This window comes from Papaver somniferum, chromosome 4, assembly GCF_003573695.1.
Source record: "Papaver somniferum cultivar HN1 chromosome 4, ASM357369v1, whole genome shotgun sequence".
In the NCBI taxonomy this organism is placed as follows: domain Eukaryota; kingdom Viridiplantae; phylum Streptophyta; class Magnoliopsida; order Ranunculales; family Papaveraceae; genus Papaver; species Papaver somniferum.
The window spans coordinates 81,248,844-81,272,451 of NC_039361.1; the positions used below are offsets into that span (position 1 = coordinate 81,248,844).

The following is a 23,608-nucleotide window of genomic DNA, read 5'->3' on the forward strand; positions in this document are numbered from 1 at the left end:
TCGTCTTTTAATTTAATAAACAATGGTGATAGGGGGTTGGCCTCCTTTGGATCCTCCGGTCTCTCGTTCTGATGGGGAAGTGAAAGTAGCTCTAGTAATGACCGGGGCGTTATGCTCGAAGAAATATTGGTAGCGGCAGCGGCTCTGGATCTGGTGATCGGAAGTGTCACATCTAAGGGAGTTTCTCTCTGTTGTCCGGGTTGACATAATAGGCGAAACCTTTATTATGATTTGAATATGGGTCAAGCCTCCTTTGTTGTTGTAGATGTACGAATTCTCATAATTACGCCATGTTCTGGATCTATACGTTTTGTTGATGAAGTAGTAGCGGATATTCGTGACTTTAAATTGGTAGCAGTGGTGGAATAGAGATAGACCTTTTCTTTTATGATCTCTGCAGGTGTCTCCCTAGGACTCCAATGGTGTTGAGGTTTGTTGTCGACTATCTCCATACTGGAACAACAGCTACGCGAATCTTCACATTGTCTTTCTGGGTGTGGACCCTTTGAGGCATTTCTGGCTTGCTCCATACAACACTTGTAGTGTTTGCATAAAAGGCGGTTGCTCCATCCGGATCTCCAGAGAATCCGTTGCGTTCTTCTAAGAAGTAGTCACGTCTTCCTGTGTCTCCACTCGGCTTTATGGTCCTTTCATCTGTGAGATTTACTGGTGCTCATATATCCAAGGCATTTCCAGTAGCATTGCTTGAAATAACATTTTTATGAAGCTTCTTAGCGAATGGAACGCCAGAATTGAAATTGGTTGTTGAACCTAAATTGAATTTAAAGATTGAATTGGATCTAAGATCCACCCTTTTGAAATTGAGAAAACTGGAATGAATATTGAAATATTGATTTTGCAACCGAGATTTCAATCTCCCACCGTGGTCGCCAATTGTTTGAGGGAAAAAACTGATCCTGCTATTTTTGGTAAATTTGGGTGTGTTGATGAGATTTCAATCTACATCATCCAACTATGCATGCAAAGTTGGATGGATGAGATGATTTACGGCAGTTGCATATTGCCGTTGATGCAATTTAGGGTTTGAAAACCGTGTGACCCACCACCCTTTGGGCATGTGTTTCGAGGAATCGAGCCCTGGTTTGCATAGGTCGGTCGGTCACGTGTAAAGGTGGGTCGATGGTGGTCACGTTATCACCTTTGGGAACACTTGAATCTAGATCTACACCGTTCGTTTAGGCTGGTGAAGATCGATGGTTGTGATCAATTTACGACAGAAATGTGTTGCCGTAAACCCAATTAGGGTTTTGAAACATCCAAGACTTCTCTAGTTCGATCGAGCAATTCGATGCATCATTGACTTCCCATGAGTAAGTCGACCGAACAGGGATAACGTTGGGCTGGTGGTGGACTCATGCGCACCTCCTTGATTGTCCAGAATGCGATCTAAGCCATCCAAACAGGCTGGCTAAGTTGGATGGTCGTGATCGATTTAAGACATTACTACACTTCCGCGACCCAAATTAGGGTTTTAAAAGCATCGCATCTGCCATAGTTCGGGCAAACAATTCATTGCCTTACAGACTTGTTGTGAACAGACCGATCGAGTGGGGGGAATGTTGGGCCGCCGGTGTGCATGCTGGCACTTCTTTAATCACTCGTAGAAAGATCCAAGCCGTCCAACCAGGCTGGCGAAGTTGGACGGTCGTGATACTTTCTAAGACTGTTTTGAATAGTCTGGCTCGTTCGAGCTTCTTTAATCAGCGCAACTACCCTATTTAGGGTTGGCGTTTGACAACGCTAGAAGGGGATAGACAAAGTCTAGCCGGTCGGAGCACTAGTGGACCCGCCGGCGGTCAAAGTGGTGATTACCTCGTTCTACCAGGAGTAGTCTAGGCTTGTTGAAACTGCGGCCAAATTGTGTGGTCGTGATCGTTTCTAAGATTGATATTGACAGTCTAGATTTTTCTTAAGGAATTTAATCGCGTTCGATCAAGATGTCTTTAGTTAAAAGTGCGTCGATACGAGATTCTCTTTGTCAGGGAGTGACGTAGCCTGTGTGGGTATTTTCATACAGATCTCAATACTAGCACTTCGGGAGATTCATGCTACTCTGCTGAGAGTGAATACTTAATCGTGATGTCATGTCAATGATGAGAGTTCGGCTGAGAACATAGCACGGAAAATACTAAGCAAATCATGCATTAATTAATAATGCTGGTATAAAATAGAAATCACAGAATATTTAAGATTGCTACTACGCGCACCAATCTGAGTGAATTTCATATACATTGAATTGCTCAATGAGCGAGGAGGTATTTTGCACTCGTCACTTTCCAAATGGCTTTACCCCTGGCAGGTGACAACGCATTAAATATTGGTTTTATAGTTTTAGACTTGAACTAAAAACCACCATCAACAGATGTTTCCATAAAGTCATAGTTTGTGCATTTCAGATCGTTATTGAATGCATTATGATTGAGCGAACATAAAGTGTCCAATTTGAAGAAAAAAAATGAAATATTTGAAGGTTTTCTAAGCAGCAGGGTTTGAATCTAGCTCTGCTCTCTTCACTTTGATCCAAATTTTGGAATCTCCGTAATTAATTTACACTTTAGTCCATTCTCTTGAATTTTGATTCATCCAATGACGTAGTCGTAGATATGTAATTTGTCCATCTTGGAGTATTAGTTGATGAATGATTTATGGTTGATTGAGCATATACAGGATGTCAAATGTAACAAAAAAAAGCAAAATAAAGAATGAAACTTTTGTTGGTTTATCAAACAAAAGAGCAAGAATCTTGTTCTCATAAGTTTTATTGTCAAGGTCGGAGCACTTCACAAAATATAGGTCTGAAGCTGTTTATGTTCGTAAAATTCGTGGCACAAATTGTTTAGACCATAAGCAATATACATGTATTCAAATTTGTTCGTCGTCAAATAGTCTGAACCTAGATACTTCCACCATTTTATCTTATTCTTTTGAGGCATTCAATCTATTTAGCGACAAAATGGAGATTTTTTGTTATTTTTTGAGTTTTTTTTCCGTGTTATTGAAGTTTTACCTTGACTATTAAAAAGCATTAATTATCATCACCATTCTAACCATGAATCCTTCCATTCACCATCTCGATAAAAAATGAATTCAAATGATCACTATTTCCGAATCAAAAACCAAATTCATGTTACCATGTAATCACATAAATCTAATCTCATATCATGTCTCCATTTCCATGCTTAGTCTTCATTTCCATGGTTAGTCTTCATTTCTATGTAATCACTTAAATTCATGCTTCTAAGATTTTTTTTTAAAAAAAAAACTTAAATCTAATCTCTTGTCTCTATTCCCGCATCTTTGCCCAAGACTCCAGAATTAGTTAATAGAATAAGGTATCGCAACTGGTTTCACAGACGCAGACACGATATGACACGGAAGCGGACACTATAAAATTCTCAAAAAACTAGGACGCGGACACGTATATACATATTTTATTTTGAAAAGAGAAAGGTTATATTAAAGAAAAAATATTTACAAACCTAGGAACATAATTTTACCCCACTACAAGTGAATAATTGTGTCCCATTGAAACAAAACTTTATTTACAGTATTGTTCCTAAAAACATCACTATCAACAGACCAAAGATAAATAATCTGCTTAATAAGAAAAATGACCTCATCAATTTCCATCTCCCTCCCTCCAAATGCTCTTCTATTCCTTTCCGTCCAAAGATGTCACATCACAGCATAACTCAACTTCCACCAGATCTTCTTGCATTTCCTCTCAAGTTATTCATCTTCCAAGATTGAAAATGCTTCTTCACCGTATCAGGGAACACCCAACAGACCTTAAAAGCTTTAATAAAATGAGACCAAACTTCATATGCAAACTGGCATCCTATCAGAATATGATCACCAGTTTCCAGGTCCTTTTTGCAGTAAAGACATAAATCCCACTCTACATCCACTCCTCTGTGTATTAACATATCGTAAGTAGGTAGAGATTCATGAAAGTGATCCCATAACATATATACATATTTTATTTATATATTAATTATTTATTAATTAAAGATTCGTACAAAGCCTTGGTTGGTAACCTAGCAAAAAGCTGGGCACCAACACCCTTTTGAATAGCAACACCCAATCTATAAAAAAGAATATTTACCTACACCACTAGTAGCATCATAACTAACTAAACAATTCTATGCTCTCTTAAAAAAACACAAGGTATCACCACTAAGCTCTCCTAGTGTAGAGAAGGTTAAAACACCCAAATCATAACCATGTGATACACATTTGTCTAGATATTTAGTACGTTTGCGCAGAATAACATTCGAAGCAGCTTGACCCGGAATGAAAGCACGGATGCCATCACCTGTGAAGGGTGAGACGCCAATGACATCCATACAAACATCTTGTCCATTCTCCCAATTATAAACAAGAATATCTGTAGGACGCAAATATGTATTATTATCTGACAAAAATCCAAGGGCTACTTCTTACGCGCAGGCACACCAGTCCTGTAACAAATGTCAGCAAGTACATCCCGTACAAGATCATGTCTGAACTTGAGCCCCACATCTTTGGCACAATGGAGACCGTGATTTCCAAAAATATCCATAGGTCTATTACAGTTTGAGCAAAGTCAAAGTCAAGTGTTTCGATTCTGAAAATTAGAAAATGATGTTACATTATGTTGTTTTTGCATATAAATTTGAAAAGGAAAGAAGAAATCGTTTGTTTATACACGTCGGAGTTCAAGCAATCAATCACTATTAAACACATGGCACAATCAAAATGCATTCTTAGAACAACACACACCCAACCAAGGGTATATATAATGTCATTTCCAATTACAAAACTCTAATAAGGACCTAACTATTTCATTTATTCTTTCTATCTTCTAATTCTCACCACCTCTTCTTCAATTTCCTCTACTGTCGAATTGTTTTGCTTCATCTTCTACTAGCATTAAATCCACATCTACCTAGTTATCTCTTCTTTTCCATATTCTTTAACGTTTCTCCCATGTTATCTATGTTGTGATAGCAAGACAAAAAATTATTCCAAGACTTTACCTTTGTCTATGGATGTATGTAAAATAAACGTTGGTGATCATTGTTTACTTATGAAGGATTAATGTGTATAGATACATAATGTTATTAATTAATGTTTCAGTTACATTTCCTTTTCTTATGTATTCTCGGATGAATCGGTTTAATAATTGATCTAAATATTTGTCTTTTTTCATTTAGTTAATAATAGTTAAAGTAAACTAAAAAATTTAAATGAAAAAGAAAAAGAACGCGTCAAACCTGAATCATCAATACGTCCAAACCAGATGTACACAGTACACGCACATTAATGCGTCAGATACACGTCGTATCAGCGTCCCACGTACATGGTTCAAAAAATGTAGGGTCCGTAAATATAAAGAAAAACCATAGATATTAAATAAAAAAATATATAACCATATTTTATCTCGTAACTAGTAGAGCGCTTAGAGCAAGTCTTATGGTGGAATCCATCCATCTTCCATCTTCCACGCCACCTCAGCATTTGGAACTGTGGATGGAAGCGCAAGTGTAATGGTGGAATAGTAGAAACGCTATTCTTAATGGAGCTAAAAAAACGCAATTAAGAATGGAGCTAAAAAAACACAATTAAGAATGGAGCTTTTTTTTCAGCCGTTAGATTTCAACAACTCATTTAAATCTACGGATAAAAAAAACGCAATTAAGAATTGAGCTTTTTTTTCAGCCGTTAGATTTCAACAACTCATTTTAAATCTACGGATTAAAAAAAACGCAATTCTTAATTGCGTTTTTTAGCTCCATTCTTAATTGCGTTTAACGCTGTTCTTTTTGGGGTTTAGATGGATTCCACGGACCCTTCCACCAAACCATGGAACCTTTCTTGGATTTTCTGTGGAAGACCCAAACTTGGAAACCACTAGACTTGACATTCCATGGTTTTTCCACACTTGGAATAGTTTGGATTCCACCATAAGACTTGCTCTTACCAGCTCTCCTTAATTCAATTAGGATAGAATTCCACGGCCTAAAATCAAGGCTAGGGCTCCACTTCAATTGGAATCAATAGCTACATGCCCAACCAAACCCTAGTTAGTAATTCTCCGAATGAATCCAAATGATATTTCCAAACTTTTTGAACTCCGAACCTAGTTCCGGATTATATGGACCTCACGAATGATTCGTGAACATATCCGAACTGACCGAATCCGAATGGTATTTCCGAACTAGAACTTTGTTTGATTTTTGTAAATACTATATATTTAAATACAATTATTCAGTTAAAATTTTCTATTGGTAGTTGTTTAACCAGTGTTTATGTGTTGATTTTTGTTTAAAAGTCTATAAACTAGTTTTTTAATACATATATGTGATTAAATTGTTTACTTCTTGTTAAATAATCACGCTAAAATGTTTTTTTCCATCTTATAAATTATATACAATTGTGAAAACGGAAAATGGGTCATTTGTCCAAATATTTTTAAAATATGGTTCTAATTGACAAGTAAAAATTATTACGGGTGAAATGGACAAAAAAAATAGCAAAGATGAAACTGGATTCATCCTGGCTTAAATTTAAAAAATAGCGAGGATGAAACTGGATACATCCTGATGTAAATTAAAAATAAGAAAAAGTATTTGAAAATGGGTAGGATGAAACTGTTTACATCCTGGCTATTTTAACAATTTTGTCCATTTAAACAGTATCAAAACCTAGATGTCTTTTTCACCCAGGAATTGTTGATTTTGGTCTTTTTAACCAATTTTGTGATAAAATTAGTCTCGTAATAAGGTCATAATACTTATCAGTTTATCATATATGTAAGTCGAATTTTAAGGGTCGAACTCACATTTATAAAACGAATATGCACGTACGTATGCCGTTCCGAACTACTGTCCGAGAAACGAACCGTTGACTGGATTTTTGGCCGAATCCGACCTATCGGAATCCGCATAATTCCCGTACATATACCGTCCCGAATTACTACCCGCACACTGAATTACTAACTAGGAACCAAACTCCCTTTGGAAGACATGAAGCGTCTTTGATATCCGAGCACTCAAAAGGATTCGAAAAATTCTTCAAAAGATGTGGGTGGGCTCTATCCTTTCTGCGATATCTCCATCAAAAGATAATACATGTATGTAAATCTCTCCACCTGATTTTTATTCCTAACATCATTCTTAATTCTTATTCCTCAAATTTGAAAAAATTTACTGAATCTAAATTAATAGGAAGAGAATGATTTATCTTTTTGACCGGTTTAGGATCTCAGGATATTCTTGATTAAGGTCTTAGAAGTCAGAACTAGATAATCATCTTGACGAGAAAATGATGAGTAGTGTGTAACTAATTTGGTTAACGCAACGCATCAATATAGTGAAGAAAGAGACTTTAGCATAACAGAAGAGATGGTTGGGAGAATAAAATAAAAATAATAAAGGCGTGTGAGATATGCTGCTTTTGACAAAAAGAAGCGTCTTGTTGGGTAACAGAATCATATCCCTTCTTCCTTTTTAAGGCATCTTTTAGCTGTTCTTTTCTATGCTCCTTCCTTAGTCTTCATTCAAAACCCTATATACTAAACCCTTTTCCATGTTCATACATTGACTCCTCACTGGCTAATCCACACACTTCATTTGCCATTCCTATGCACCTCCTCAATCAGTGGCTTTGCAATTTGCACAGGTAAAGCATCAATTATGCACCAAGCCACTTTGACGAGCTAGAGCTCGAATTCACATTTACAATGTGACCAAGATATGGTGCCCCAAGGGTCGTTATTGATTGTAGCTGAAAAGGCTCATATCTTACTGAACTTCTTCCCTCTTTAAGAGTAGTTTTCTACAATTCATGAAAAGAGAATACTAAGGTAATAAAGGAAAAAGGAGTATAGATAAATAGATGCCTTTTTGCTCATCCTCTTTAGAACTTCATACATCAAACTTTACCAAACCTTTTTGACTTAAACTACGTTTTTGTTCTTAAATATTAACATAATTTCACAAAAGATTGCTTTTGTTTAAGCTGGTGAGCACTGATATCCCGCACCGTTTTGCGGGTACCTATCCCGCTCAAGCGGCTTCTTTGCCGTTAGATCATGCTAAAACCCAGATCTAACATCCTTGACCTCTTTAGGAAAAATGGTGGGTCATTTTCTGAATGTGGTGGGTTCTTTTCTGAATATGAATCCAACCGTTGATTTAATGATCTAACGGTAGAGAAGCCTGCTTGAGCGGGATAGCTACCCGTAAAACGGTGCGGGATAGCATTTGTCTAAGCTGTTTAACATCTTATAAACTATCCCAATCAACAACGCTTCTCTACGGACCGAGAAAACAAACCAGGTAAAAACAGTCTCTCACAGTTTTCTTTTTCTTTTTTGTGGGTCCTAATGGGCCTCGTCCCTTGAGAAACGTGAAGGGGGTGGTTTGTGAGAGGCGATTTTATTTGTGTAGTTTTTCTCTCGGTTTGCCGAGACTTTTTTCCCAATCAATGGGTTTCTAAAATAATCAATTCTTAACAATGTTAATCTTACATCACTTCTCTTCATTTTTCTTTTCTAACACGAACTCCCCCTACGGATGAACTAACATCTAAAAAGAAAAATATTGAAGCATTACATCTGAATTTCTGAAGAATTAATAAATTATTTTTTTGTGCATATTTTTTTTTATTTTGATTAGTCTTTGATCAAGGATCGGAAATATGAAATTCAAAGTCATTTCCAATAACAAGTACCGGGTCGACTAGAAAAAAATCTCGTAAGAGTTGAACATGGATTTGTGTGTCCGAGCCTCGCACAACTTGCACTAGGAAGCAGTCTTTTGTGGTCATCACCCCAAAATCTCAAGTCCCACTATAATTTTATATTTTGATGTGCCCGTTTCTGTTGAGGTCGCTTCTTTTTGTGGTAAGGCTAACAGAAAAAGACAAAAGGGAAAGCGAGGGAAAACACTTCCAATAATAAAAAGAGAAAAAAATTCCACCTCACAGAAGATACGCACGCAACTAAATTCGCCACCACGACAGGATAAAGATGGTAACATTCCATTTCCATCTATTCCTCCTCAAAACCCTAGAATCAAATCAACAATGCCCAAATTTTAAAGCAGCAAATTCCATAGAATTAGTTCCACACACTTTACCCCTCTCTTCTCTTCTCTCATACAGAGAAGAAAAAAAACCCAATTTCTTACACAGCGGAAATTACGATGTGTGCAAGAAGATAAACGATGACAGCCCCAACACCACCACCACCATCAACAACGAAGCTGATCAGAAAATTAATTATCGAATTAAGTGATGCAAGAAATTTGTTACCAAAAGATGGACAAGGAAATTCAAGTCCATATGTTGAGATTGATTTTGGTGGAGAAAGAAAAAGAAGCAAAACGATCCATAGAGATTTGAATCCAGCTTGGCATGAACAAATCGAGTTCTTAGTAGTGGATTTGCACAACATGGATTACTCAGTACTTGAAATCGAAGTGTTTACTGATAATAATAACAATAAGAAACAATTCTTAGGGAGAGTTAAGATATATGGAACTCGGTTTCAAAGATTTGGCGAGGAAGGTTTGGTTTACTTTCAATTAGAGAAGAAAAGTGTATTCAGTTCTGTTCGTGGTGAAATTGGTTTAAGAATTGGTTACTTGGACGAAGAAATCTCAGTTGATGAAGCCGCCGGCGCCATAGCAGATGATAATAATAATGGTAATAATAAAGAAGCTGATGAGATTAAGAGAGTTGATGATCAGGAAAAATCTCAATTAGAGATACCTCAACCAACTGAAACTGCACAGGAAGCAGCTTCTTGTACAATGGGGGTTGATGATTCTTCGTTTGCTCCGCCGCAGCAGATGCACGAACAAATGGAGGAGGTGGTGATGAATTATTCCGTTCCAACTGAAACGCCGGTACAGGAAGTAAGGAAGATGCAAACAACAGGGACTACGGAAAGGGTGAGGTATTTTCAGAGACCGAGTACTAATCATGGGATGGATTATCAGCCTAGGGTTATACCTGGGAGATTTTCTGGTGAAATGGAACAAAATAGCACTACTACTCAAGAAGCTTATGATCTTGTGGAACCAATGCGATACCTCTTTGTGAGGATTGTAAAAGGTTGTAATATCGCTGTGAATGATAATCCATACGTTAAGATTCGATGTGGAAATCATTTTCTCAAATCAAGGCCTGCGCTAACTCGGCAACAGACTGATCAACAAGGTGGTTCGGAAGTGTTGGAGTGGAATCAAACATTTGCTTTGAGTCAAAACAGGCAACCATTGGTTAATTCTCCTACACTTGAAGTTTCAATTTCTGATGGGAAAACTAACCAATTTCTTGGTGGAGTTTGTTTAGACTTATCTGAAGTTCCTGTTCGCCGCGATGCACGTCAGACAGATTTTGCTCCTGAATGGTATAACCTCGAAGGTGGCAGTAATGGGGATGAGCAAGAGCGAATTACAGGTAAAATTCAATTAGCTGTTTGGGTTGGCACACAAGCTGATAGTGCTTTTCCTTTGTCATATACTTCAGAATCACCATTTATTGATTATACTAAACCCAAAGTTTATCAGTCACCAAGACTTTGGTATCTTCGAGTTACGATTATTGAAACTAGTCATGACCTTCAAATTCGTTCACCGCCACATTCTTTGCCTGATATTCGTGTTAAAGCTCAACTGGGTTTTCAGTTTGTACGTACCAGGAGAGGTAGTACTAATAATCACCATAGTTCTTCATTCTTTTGGAATGAGGATTTGATCTTTGTTTCTAAAGATCCTAATCCTACTGACCCTTCCAGTGATGAACAACTCAAATTCTATGTGGAAGACAGATTGGGTAAAGATACAGCACTACTTGGTGAAGTTTCTGTACCTCTCAGCTCCATTCATCCGCCACGTATCGATGATCGCGACATACCTTCCAGGTGGTTGTCATTACGTGGTGGCGGTGGTTCTGGTGATGCTGACAATGGTGGCTCGTATTCGGGGAGAATTCATGTCAGATTATGTTTCGAAGGTGGTTATCATGTGCTAGACGAAGCGGCGCATGTGTGTAGTGATTTTCAACCAACAGCAAAACAGCTATGTAAACAACCAATGGGAGTATTGGAGTTGGGTATTCGTGGTGCAAGAGGTTTGTTACCCATGAAAACCAGAGGTGGGGGGAAAGGATCTACCGATGCTTATTGCGTTGCTAAATATGGGAAGAAATGGTGTCGTACGAAAACCATTGTGGACAGTTTTGATCCCCGTTGGAATGAGCAGTACAAATGGGAAGTATATGATCCCTGCACGGTTCTAACAATTGGAGTATTCGACAATTGGCGTATGTATGGCGATATGGCAGATAAACCTGATTGCAGAATCGGAAAAATACGCATTAGAGTATCAACACTGGAGAGTAACAAAGTGTATACGAGTTCCTACCCTTTGTTGGTTCTCTTAAGATCTGGTTTGAAGAAAATGGGTGAGATTGAAATAGCAATTCGGTTTGCTTGTCCGCATTTTTTGCCTGAAACATGCTCGGTCTATGGTACACCACTGTTGCCAAAGCTGCATTATCTTCGCCCAATTGGTTTAGGTCAGCAAGAAGCGCTACGGAGTGCTGCTACGAAAATGGTGGCAAAACATGTAGCAAACGCAGAACCACCATTGAATCCTGAAGTAGTACGGTATATGTTGGATGCAGATTCTCATACGTGGAGTACGCGGAAGAGTAAAGCAAACTGGTATCGCATTGTAGCCGTTTTATCATGGGCAATTGGGTTCTGGAAATGGGTTGATGATATTCGAATGTGGAGGAATCCTGTGACAACACTTTTGGTACATTTCTTATATTTGGTGTTGGTTTGGTATCCAGAGATGATAGTACCAACTGGGTCACTTTACTTGTTCTTGATTGGAGTTTGGTACTACAGATTCAAGCCAAAAATACCAGCAGGAATGGATATAAGGTTATCACAGGCAGAACGACTTGATCCGGACGAGTTGGAAGAAGAATTGGATACATATCCCAGTTCATGCCCAAACGAGGTGATTCGAATGAGGTATGATAGGTTGAGAACATTGGCAGGGAGGGTTCAGAAAGTGTTGGGAGATTTTGCAGCACAAGGAGAAAGAGTACAAGCATTGCTAAGTTGGAGGGATCCAAGAGCTACAAGGTTATTTATAGGGGTTCTTTTAACCGTTGCAGTAATACTCTATGTTGTGCCACCGAAAATGGTGGCGGTGGCACTCGGGTTTTATCTTCTACGACATCCAATGTTCAGAGACCCAATGCCCCCTGCTGGTTTGAACTTCTTTAGGAGGCTTCCTAGTTTATCTGATAGATTGATTTAGAGCAGTTTAGAGAGAGAAAGTTCAGTGAGGAAGAGTAGAAATGTAGTGGTAACTATTTTCGGTAAAAATGTGGGTGGATAAGAACTGACCAGAGCATGTACTATGAAGAGAGAGTTTTATCAAATAATATTCTCTTCAATTTTAAACTGCACTTCTATCTGTTTTTTAAGTATCCAGACCTAATTGTGCTGCTGATGTCTGGATTTGATCATACTACTTTATCGGGCTAATCCGGGAGGCCCTGCAAGTACCTACTGCTTAAGAAACTCTCTGTAACCTTGAACCGCTAACATATGGGGGCCAACTACATTTCCTCTCTATCAATTCATCTTGTTTAGTTTTTTCTATCAAAATATCATCCATTTTATGTGTCATTTTGCACTTGCGTCGAGAGCGCATTCTCAAACTTCAAAGAGTAACTACCTACAGAAATCATATGATTCATATATGTAGTTAAAGAGTTAACACTCACAAAACCTACATTTTAAAGCAAGGTGCATCAAGGACGCCTGGCATGAGCTCATTCAGAAATGGTGGGGATCACCTGAATAAGAGTGTTTGGCCAATGGAACACAGGAAAGAACAAAATCAACCCTTACAAAGGGCAGATCGTACTTACATATGCCCTTTGTTCCTGACAAAGGAACATGAAAGAAACCCGTATTTACATAAGCAATGTTAGATGCTCTGCACCTTTTACACACTTGCATCAAACAGCCACGACATGAAACAGTTACATAGTGCAGGAAATAAATCAGGAATGTAACAAGCCTCTCGCACAAACAAAACCTGTAACAAACAAAAGATCCAACTCTATCTCTCAAGAAAACATGAGAGAAAAAATTCAAGGAAAGATGTCATGTGTTTATGCTGGTCTAGTTTTAGCAAAGTTACACATTTTAAAAGCAAATTCTCCACTAAACTTATTCTCAACTTTTGACCAATTCAGCTAATAGTCTTCCTTCACAACACTCAAACTAAAAACCTTCTTTATAGCTTCTGTTTACTTCTCTTGCAATTCAACTTCTTTATTCCAAATTCAAATTCTAGATGACCATCCATTCATTTTAGACGGACATTACTGCCATCTATTACAGCTTAGATGCACATATTGCCATCTACACACGGCAGAACCAGACCCACATTGCTATCTTTGAGCAGTACTTCCATGTCCAATCAATCAAACCCTCGTTGTGTCCTCCATAGTATAACTCCACCTATAACATCGTTGTTTTGTTTCTGTCATAAGTCACATAGCATCTCAATACAACCTATTTTCTTAGACATAATCCAGCAATGAAAGTGAACAGTAAACTACAAGCAAGACTCTTAAGGCATATTTGTCATACACAAATTTGTACTTGCCTGAAAAAGAAATTTAACTATCTGACTAAAGTGGCTGAAACAGTGGAAATGAACAGTTATTCAGATTAGATGACTGAAATCTCCCTACTCTGCTACACACACCCTTCATAAACAAGGAAAATGAAAGTAAAAGATGAAGAATAAGATGTTTGGTCAGAAGGCAAAAGATGAAAAATTATGTTTTCTACTTTAAAGCCTCCTACTACAACAAGGCTTAACCATATTAGCAAATCAGTAAATAAGTTCTCCATCAACAAAATAACTAAAACTAGAAACTTAGAAACAAATTTTTTGACTTAAGGATACTAAAATACTCAGGCTGTTGCTAAGTTAGAGCTATAATCTATCATTATTATTGTATTAAAAAGCATTTGCACGTTGCTACGTAATCTTTTTCGATATAAAAACTTCAAAAAGCAAATAATATTTGCATGAACAAGCAAAACTTTCATCCAAAGATACAACATATAAACAAAAGTGACATCTAAAACGAATATTTAATGCTGAACTCATCCTAGGTGTACTGCAAAGCTAAAGTTTTGGGGGGTAACCTCGCTGTTCTCTAACAAAGGTTTTGGTACCGTTCTCCACCCTTTAAATATTTAAAGCTAACTAAGCTATGGAAAGAAACATATACAATTCCCTCAATCTAAATAAACCAAGTTCAACCAATAAGCAATAAATAGCAACTTTCCCCCCATTTCCTGTTACTTTCAGTGTAGAAAATGATTTCTTGGAGTGATGTTTATCATGTCCTATCTGCAACAGTTCCACTATATGTTGCCATGATCTTAGCGTACATTTCCGTCAAAAGGCTGAAGCTCTTCACGCCAGACCAGTGCTCTGGTATTAATAAGTTTGTAGGGAAAATTGCCATCCCACTGTTATCCTTCAAAGTGATATCACGTACTGATCCTTATCATATGAGCCTGAAACTCATAATTGCAGACACCATCCAAAAACTATCCTCCTTAATAGCATTGGCAATTGTCGGCAAACTTAGTTCCAAGGGGAACTTGGGTTGGGTAATAACTAGTTTTTCTTTGGCTACACTTCCGAACACTTTAATCGTGGGAATTCCATTACTGAAAGGCATGTATGGGGAAGAAGCAGCTATTCTTCTTTCACAGATAGTAGGATTACAGAGCATAATATGGTACAATCTACTACTGTTTCTCTATGAGTTCAGAGCAGCAGAGGGAGCTTCTACAAATTCTCCACTAGATGCAAGAGGTAAGAATTTGGGTTGGCAAGTCCACCAAATGACAGTTTTATTCTTACCAATATTACACTCACTACTGTATTTGTTTGAGCTTTGAAGTTAACCCTATCTCAATCGTCTCTTATTTTCTATCCTGTTGGGCCGATTTTGTGATAAGAAATATTCTAAATGGGACCACGAAAAGAGTCTGTATCGAACCATACCTTCTTCGTCAACATTATAATGATAGATTATCCTCAGCAGTTAAGAAGTATTTGCGCTAATAAGTTTTCATGATTTCTTTGTGGTTGACTATAAATGGTGATTACAAAATGAAACAGTTAACACATAATTGGTAACCGACAAGAGTAAGATGTGGATGCAGATCATAGCATCATGCAAAAAAACATACAGAAATTAATTCATAAGTTATAGCATAAGTAACAGTGGTATGAATTTACCCGGTGTCAGATATCACGTTGCTTTTATTAGTTTATTGATGTTAACTTAACTGCAAAATTATTTGTTCCTACTGTGTCTCAAGAGGAACCGGAAGACCCGCCTGAATTACAATCAAAAGAGGGACATAACAAATCAAAAGCTACAACCATAACAAAAACCAAAACCATTCTGTTGACAGTGGGGAAGAAGCTCATGTGGAATCCTAACACTCATGCAACTTTGCTTGGTCTTATCTGGGCAACCGTAAGCTTCAGGTATATTTGAAAGCGCAACAGTATGAGTGTCCATGAAATACATATGCACCCTATTATGTCCTCTTTGAGTGCCATGAGTTAATTAAGGTTGTTCTGTCAATGTCATTGCAGGTGGAATATAAAACTTCCAGAAATCATTGAAAAATCAATATCAATATTATCAGATGGAGGACTAGGCATGGCCATGTTCAGCTTAGGTATGATTCAGCCAGGCATCAGTATAATAAAAGATAGGAAAAACTGATTTCTTTCCCTTTGAGATAAAACTATCCTAATTTATATCTAAAAAATGACAGGACTATTCATGGCATCACAGACTAGCATAATATCATGTGGGACTAGATTGGCAGCCTTAGCAGTGGGAACAAGGTTCTTGATGGGACCTGCCCTAACGGCGATTCCCTCCCTTGCAATTGGATCAAGGGGAAAGCTGCTCAAGATATTGATCGTGCAGGTAATATTGATATAACGGACTCATTCTGAGCTGTTTAGGTAACATAGAGTAAGTTGATGTGCATCGTATATTTCTAATGCGTATAGGTGTGTTGCAGGCAGCTCTTCCTCAAGGAATTGTTTTTTGCGAAGGAATACAACTTACTTCCGAACATCTTAAGCACTGCGTAATGAATGCTTCTAAACTTCAACTATCTACCAGATTCAAAGTAAAGACCCTAATTTAATTTTCATTGTTAGCAGGGTTATTCTTGGCCTGCTCATTGCATTACCTATAGCTTTGGCCTACTACTTCGTACTAGAATTGTAACTGAATAGTGCTTAAGCATAACAAAAATTAATCATCGAACAAAGAGGAGACGCATAACAAGTTTAATATCAGCAATGAAGATAACAATTTCGCATTTCTTTTCTTTACTCCTTTAGAAGGTGACAACAAGGAAACTGCTCTAAGAAATAAGGGCACAAACCCATTAAGATTGTATTTATACTTTACTTGTAAATATCAATGTGAAAGAATTTGCTACATGCATACTACTATGGACACCAACTATGCAAACCTTTTATAGAGCATGTCGTAGACGGACGACGCGTTTCACGTTTAATGTTCATACCGTACAGGATATATGCCTCAACATATTCATTTTTCCAACCCTCCCTTACTGCCTACTACTTCTTACTAGAATTGTAACTGAATAGTGCTTAAGCATAACAAAAATAAATCATCGAACAAAGAGGAGACGCATAACAAGTTTAATATCAGCAATGAAAATAATAATTTCGAATTTCTTTTCTTTACTCCTTTGGAAGGTGACAACCTTAGAGAACTTCAACTCATTTGTATTTAAAACCTTAGAGAATTTCAAATCTCACCTGGGAATCAAACAAGTATTTACCCCCATTACACAGAAAAGAAACCCTTCTTGTAGAATTGGGATCTGATGATTAAAATTAAAACTACAAAAGATTCAAAATTTCTCAATAAACCTCATACACTAGACAAGATTCAACATTTTTAAGGAGGGAGAGATGGACTTACTTGCAGACCTGGGCGCAATGAAGAAGATCAACACAGTCAAGTTGTGAGAAGATTCGAGTGAGGAGATGTGTTGGTAGGGTTAGAGCAGAGGGACCATCTCTTCCTACTCCCCTTTTCTTCTCCATTTCAATTTGTTCTGTTCTATCTCTCTGATTTCTTCTCTAGTTCTTCTCTGTCTGTCTGTCTTCATGACACCCAATTTTGTGCTTGAATTTTCATTCCGTCTGCCTTTGCTTTTACTACGACTCAAATGCTAAAACTTACGATTCTTTGTGTTTGGGGGTTTATCACAACTCACAGGACAATTCAAAACGATTAATTGGGAAAAAAAACTCATCTTTTTAAATTGCCAGTTGCTACAACTACCAGCAGTGAACCAGTGCCATCGGGTATTCGCCTATGCGGTGCTTTACCTTTTTTTTCTTTTTAATACTTCTGCACTTACCAGAAAGTTAGACTCCTTTTTGGTGATAAATTAGTATTAAGACTCCTGTTTGGTAGGGCTGTCAGTGGGGATCCGATATCCAATAGACGTTTTCGAATATTCGGTTCCGATAGGTTAATTTTCGACATAACGATTAACGGATATCGAAATCGGAGAACTTATCGGAACTGGATGTGTCAGTTTTCGTTAGGTTAATATCTTACACCGTTGATGTATAACCATATCAGAAATTTATCAGAAATTTATATTACGTAATACCCTTTAGATTTACTTTTTAGCCGTTTGATTTCATCTCTCCCAAGTAGATATCAGAAATTATCGGAAATTATTAGAAGCTTTTTGGATCATGAGTAGATATCGGAAAAATATCTGATATCTGATAACCCTATCGTAACGGAATCATAATTGATTTTAAATATTCCGTCGGAAGTTATCGGATATCTGATATCCGATAAGCCTTATCGTAACGGAACTGAATGAGCCAGTTTCCGTTTCGATAAGTTCCATTGACAACCTTACTTTTAGGTGATAAATTAGTATTAATATTTAAATGGGACTGTATGATTACACGGTAATCAGTTTTTATATTTGTACTCAAGATTTGATGAAACTTGATCGGGAAAAGATCTGAATTGTTTAGATAAATTGATGAAGTTCATTTCGTTAAAAAAGATTATGCGCTCCCATGAATTATTGGATGATCCCGTGCATTATGGGGTAAGTTATATAAATTTTGAATGAATGTATATGTATGGATGAATTAGAATTACAATAAGATGATCCCAAACATTAGGGTGAGAGTTTATCTTAAGGAGTTCAATTATTGTATATGGTGAACTTTTGATCAAGGGAAAAACGGTTGATTTTTTAATCGGCCAGTTTGGTCCAAACTCGTTTACTCAGACGATATCTACTTAAGCTTTACAAGTACGATTCAGCTTTCAAGTTTTATAAATTAAATTTCGGACCTAAAGCTCGGCCAAGAATAAGCTCAGCCTTCGACTAGGGAAAAAACGAAGTTCAAATCCAGGTCTAAGAAAAAGGTGAGGATTCAATTTGAGGGCAAGATAAATCTCAGGCTTCGAGTAAAACAAAGCTCATGCTCCAACCACGATAGAGGAGATGCCTCGGCTAAGACGACGACGAAGCTTAGTCTTAGCCTAAGCCAAAACTCAGTCCAAGATTCAAGGCGAGTGTCGAGCCTGCACTTAAGAAGAGATTCGATCTTATACTTAAGATGAGATTCAGACCTAATTCTAAGACAAGACTCAAATCTAAGCTCAAGTCAGCGTTCAAGCTAGACTTAAGATGCAACCTGTGGTTCAGCTTTGACGAAGGCGCGACTCAGCCTTATTTCAGCCAAAGTATCTACAATAAATCGTGCTAGCCTTATAGGTGAATCTTATGGTCAAGCTATCGAAGACTTTATAACGTCACCCCGAGTCTTGAGGATGTCAAAACCAAAATGTTAGACTCATGACGTCTAAGATTCCTCCGAGTTTTACAAGTGTATTCCAGGCATGTTCAACCCTTAGATATCACAAACCCATTCATGCTCACAAGGAAATTAGGGTTTTTTCTATGTCAAGGCAGATACCATGCCTTCGTCTCCTCAAAATACGAACTATCTTGCCTCAATGCACTGTAATGTCCCCACGAGCATTTAGCGCGTTATCAGATCGGGACTTCTCTTTAGAGCCGGACACACTTCCATTTTTCTCTAAGCAGAAGACTACGATAGGTTTACGCTCAACCTCAACACTCGTATTTCTCCTATGATTGGATAATGGCTTGTATGCCTCCTATGGTTGGACAACGGCTCCAACTGCTATTGTGGTTAGACAATAGATTGACTTACTCCTCTAGATGGACAAATAACTTCACCCTTAGACTTTGCTCATCTAATCGACAACTAGTAGGTCAACACTTGATCTCCATCAGACCTTATCATCTTTGCAAAGCTGGGCACGTTTTTTTTATCCTAAGAAAATATTATAATTATCTCATGATCGACCTCAGATAAGCATGTGCTCTCCTCACGAGACATTGTCATGTGTCTGCTCTCTATTACATATTTTATTTAGAGTCTGCTTTTAGTAATCATTCTCATGTGTACTAGTCATTTGAATAAGCAGTAGGGTTTGGTTTAGCCGTCCGGATGTTTGCACGTGTCAGTTAGCTGTTAAACATTATATTAGGGTTGAAACCAATAAATGTTTAATAACCCTGTATATTGGCGGCTATGATGTAATGAGATATAGTTTTCTTCTTCTTCCTTTATAAGGATGGTTATGTGAACCATATTTCTCTACTTTCCTTCGATTCTATGTGTTAGTTGTTGTGAAAACACAACAATTGGCATCAAAACCGTTCAGTGCTCACCATGGGTAGAATAAATCATCCCACAATCAAAGAAGTGAATGAAGATCTTCATAAATTCTCGGAAACATTCACTAAACGGATCAATGATATCTCAACACAATACAATGAGCTCGCTGCGCTGAACACATAAATAAAATAATCTATGCTATCTAAGGAATATTTAGTAAAATATATGGAAACTTATAAAGGAAAGAAAAATTATGAACAAAGAGACCCGGGAGTATAAAGATCTCATTATAATTCTTTTCACCAGGGTGGTACAATGTTCAACTTTCATCAAGGGGGGCCCTGAGTTCAACAACGTTCATCGTATGCCCAAACTGGATTTTTCTAGGTTTAATGGGGAGAATCCTAAGGGTTGGATCCAAAAATATAACCGATACTTTCTACTCAACAACATCAAGGACAAGCACCAGAAGGTCACCATAGCGGATATGCATTTAGATTGGAAGGAAAACATGTGGTTAACGAATCTACAGGTAACTAAATCTATTACTTCTTGGTATGAGCTGGCTGAGCATGCTTGTATTAGATTCGAAAACCTGCAAATGATAACATTTTTGGCATATTCAGTAAGTTATCTCAAACCACTACTGTCGATGAATATTTTGAGCAGTTTGAAAATCTAAAGGCTCTTTTATTTCATCAATTTCCTATGCTCACTGAACATTAATTACTATGTGATGGGTTTTATTGGGGGATTGAAGGAAGACATTAAACACTCTGTCAGTATGTTCAACCCTACTACGCTAATGCATCCATTTTCACTTGCTAGGATACAAGATCAAACCCTCAATAACCAACAGAGGCCTATCAAGGCTACAAACAAAGGGGAAGAATTAATGTGTAGTTCGCACTACAAATACATATGGTTTTCGGATCATTATGTAAGGGGGAGTGGTTTCCATGTGAGACGGAGTATTGACTAAGGGGGAGTGATAAATATCACCATAGTATTGTTGTCGAAGTTGTGATACAATTGAACTTTGATGTTGTGTAATAGTACTATGACACTGTATAACAATGATTGAGAATTCTTGTTTTCTCATGGTTATGACTATAGATTTTCAACAACGGTGATACTAAACTTACAACCTTTGGGATCATTGGAGTACTTGTAAGTGACGAAGATTTCGAGTAATGTTGAAGAACCAAGAAGATCAGGCATGTGGAAGAGAAGCTATAAAAGTTTATTTATCTGTTTTTGTATTCCATATGTATTAATAGTTTTGTCACTAAAAGTGACAAAGGGGGAGATTGTTAGAGCACTGCTCGGTCGAACTCGCATGCGTTGCTATCTCAAGCATGTTTGTCAGTGTTAGTGATCAAAACTATAAGTCTTGGTTTCTAGTCTACTTATAGCTAAGTCTCAGACTAGGATAGAAAGTGTAATTGAGCTCAAGACTCCATGTCGACCATCATACAAAGACGAAGAACTACTCAAGGAACTGGTGGAACTTCATCGACTAAAAGGTATGTTGAGACTTGAACTTATCTATCACTCAAAAGTCTATCTACTCTATCTCCTATCTTGAGACAAAAGACGTTTTGCTATATAGACTTTGATTATACACATTTACTATTTCGAGCCGAGTTTATCTCGCTTATCTATTTCTCGAAATATGTGTTGGTAAGCTTTCGCTTTGGACAATTTCGTCTTTACTAGTGACGAAAGTCATATTAAGTTCCAATTACTTGAAAATTGCTTTGACGAAAAATAGTGTGTGAACAACAACTATAACGATTTTAAGAATGTTTATATTATATAACCTTGGTTGGATATAAACACTGTGTTGTAATTCATATGTGTATAATTCCTTATTCCTTGAACCAAAGTATGCGTACTTTGCTTCTCAGGAAAATCGGAACTAGAGTCTGCGTACCAAGTTCGTGTATTAAGTCCGCGTACCAAGTTCGCGTACTGTCGGAGGTTCTCATCCCGAGAATTTCTGCTGGAGTTTTTGAACTGAAAACAAACTTATTCCGGGTACTTAAGTCTGTGTACCAAGTCCGCGTACTTAAGTTGGTTATTTTCTAAAAACAATTATTCGTGAACTTAAACTTATATAAACTAAGGAATGCAAGTTTGCAAACCGTGGCTATAAAGTTCATGAATCGGTTCGAGTGAATCAAATCATTTTTGCTTCGATTGTGTCTAGTATACTTCTATAAGATCTAAGCAATTGAACAACTCTCTAACTAGTTCATTTGAGTCATTTGAACTAGTTATGGTAAAGAAGAATGTGGTTGATATGAAAGTGCTCATATGGATAACCATTTGGTTAACTACTATTGAACCAACTAGATGTACATGTTTTGGTACGGTTACACAAACCTAAATAAACGTGCATTTCACTTGTGTATAACAAGCTAAGTTTCGATCTAACGGTTGAAAGATATTATCTTGAATCTAATTAGGTTCTCATCTAACGATGAATATTTAATGATTTGTTACTAAGCTAACGTTGATTGCAAACCCTGATTTGAAAGACTATATAAGGGAGAACTCTAGCAACTGGGAAACCTAATCCCCACACCTCCTGTGTGATACTAGTTGTATTAGCTAGAGTCGATTCTCCTTTAACCTTAAGTTTCTACCGAGACCCTGTAGGTTAACGACTTGAAGACTTCATTGGGATTGTGAAGCCAGAACGATACTACTTTCTTGTTGTTGTGTGATCTGATCTTGTTGTTTCTATCGTACTAAGTACAATCGTAAGATTGGCTTGAGATTTATTTCTCCGATAGGCAAGATATAAAAGAAGTCACAAACATCTTTGTCTCATCGTTTGTGATTCCGCAATATCTTCTTTCGCTAGTCGATTAAGATTATTATGAGGTGATTGATAATACTGAGCTGTTCTTCGGGAATATAAGTCTGTTTTATCAATTGGTTCTTGTTCAGCTTGATTTATCAAAAGACAGAACAAAAACTCGTAGGTATTTCAGTGGGAGACAGATTTATCTATTATCGTAGACTTTTCTGTGTGATACAGATTTGTTTATTCAAATCTTCGACTTTGAGTCGTAGCAACTCTTAGTTGGGGGTGAGATCAGCTAAGGGAATCAAGTGTGTAGTATCATGTTGGGATCAGAGACGTAAGGAGCGGAACTGTACCTTGGATCATTGTGAGATTTATTGGGGTTCAACTAAAGTCCAGACCGAAGTTAGTTTGTAGTAGCCTGGTGTCTGTAGCGGCTTAATATAGTGTGTGTTCAATCTGGACTAGGTCCCGGGGGTTTTCTGCATTTGCGGTTTCCTCGTTAACAAAATTTCTGGTGTCTGTGTTATTTATTTTCCGCATTATATTTGTTTATATAATTGAAATATCACAGGTTGTGCGTGGAATCGATCAATTGGGAAATCCAACATTTGGTTATTGATTGAAATTGATTGATCCTTGAACATTGGTCTTTGGTATCGTTCAAGTAATTTCTCTTGTATTCAATTACATTCGGATTTCTATCTGCCTGAGTAAGTATTGAATCGAGAAAGAGAGATATAACTCTTTGATATACTTTTATTAATATTGAGTCTGACTGTCTAGTTGATTCTCTTAAAAGTATATTGGAGTTAGTCCATACAAATTGCTAATCGGAATATTGGGTATGGTTGTTAGACTTCCCGCTTTTTCATTTATTGCTTGCTTCGGAAATCTT

General features: G+C 37.3%; 1 protein-coding gene, 1 long non-coding RNA gene and 1 pseudogene across 3 annotated transcripts; 2 read left to right on the top strand and 1 right to left on the bottom strand.

The window, feature by feature from the left end:
* The first annotated feature begins 8,998 nt into the window (after nucleotides 1-8,998).
* On the top strand, nucleotides 8,999-12,498 carry LOC113276015 (protein QUIRKY-like). Its single transcript, XM_026525608.1, has one exon. The coding sequence runs from the start codon at nucleotides 9,231-9,233 to the stop codon at nucleotides 12,345-12,347; it is 3,117 nt and encodes a 1,038-aa protein (XP_026381393.1). The 5' UTR covers nucleotides 8,999-9,230; the 3' UTR covers nucleotides 12,348-12,498.
* Nucleotides 12,499-12,995: 497 nt separating this feature from the next.
* LOC113276017 lies at nucleotides 12,996-17,544 on the bottom strand. Of its 2 annotated transcripts, none has more exons than XR_003323863.1 (2): nucleotides 17,122-17,544; nucleotides 12,996-13,586 (listed from the first exon to the last, which is right to left on the bottom strand). It is a non-coding gene; the product is annotated as an uncharacterized LOC113276017 (long non-coding RNA). The 2 variants fall into 2 exon arrangements; XR_003323862.1 differs by lacking the exon at nucleotides 12,996-13,586 and adding an exon at nucleotides 16,842-17,039.
* Nucleotides 14,270-16,690, top strand: LOC113276016 (annotated as a pseudogene).
* Nucleotides 17,545-23,608: the final 6,064 nt, after the last annotated feature.

Bases quoted from the DNA above. Each gene is read 5' to 3' on its own strand.
- LOC113276015 (XM_026525608.1), top strand. From the start codon at position 9,231: ATGACAGCCCCAACACCACCACCACCATCAACAACGAAGCTGATCAGA.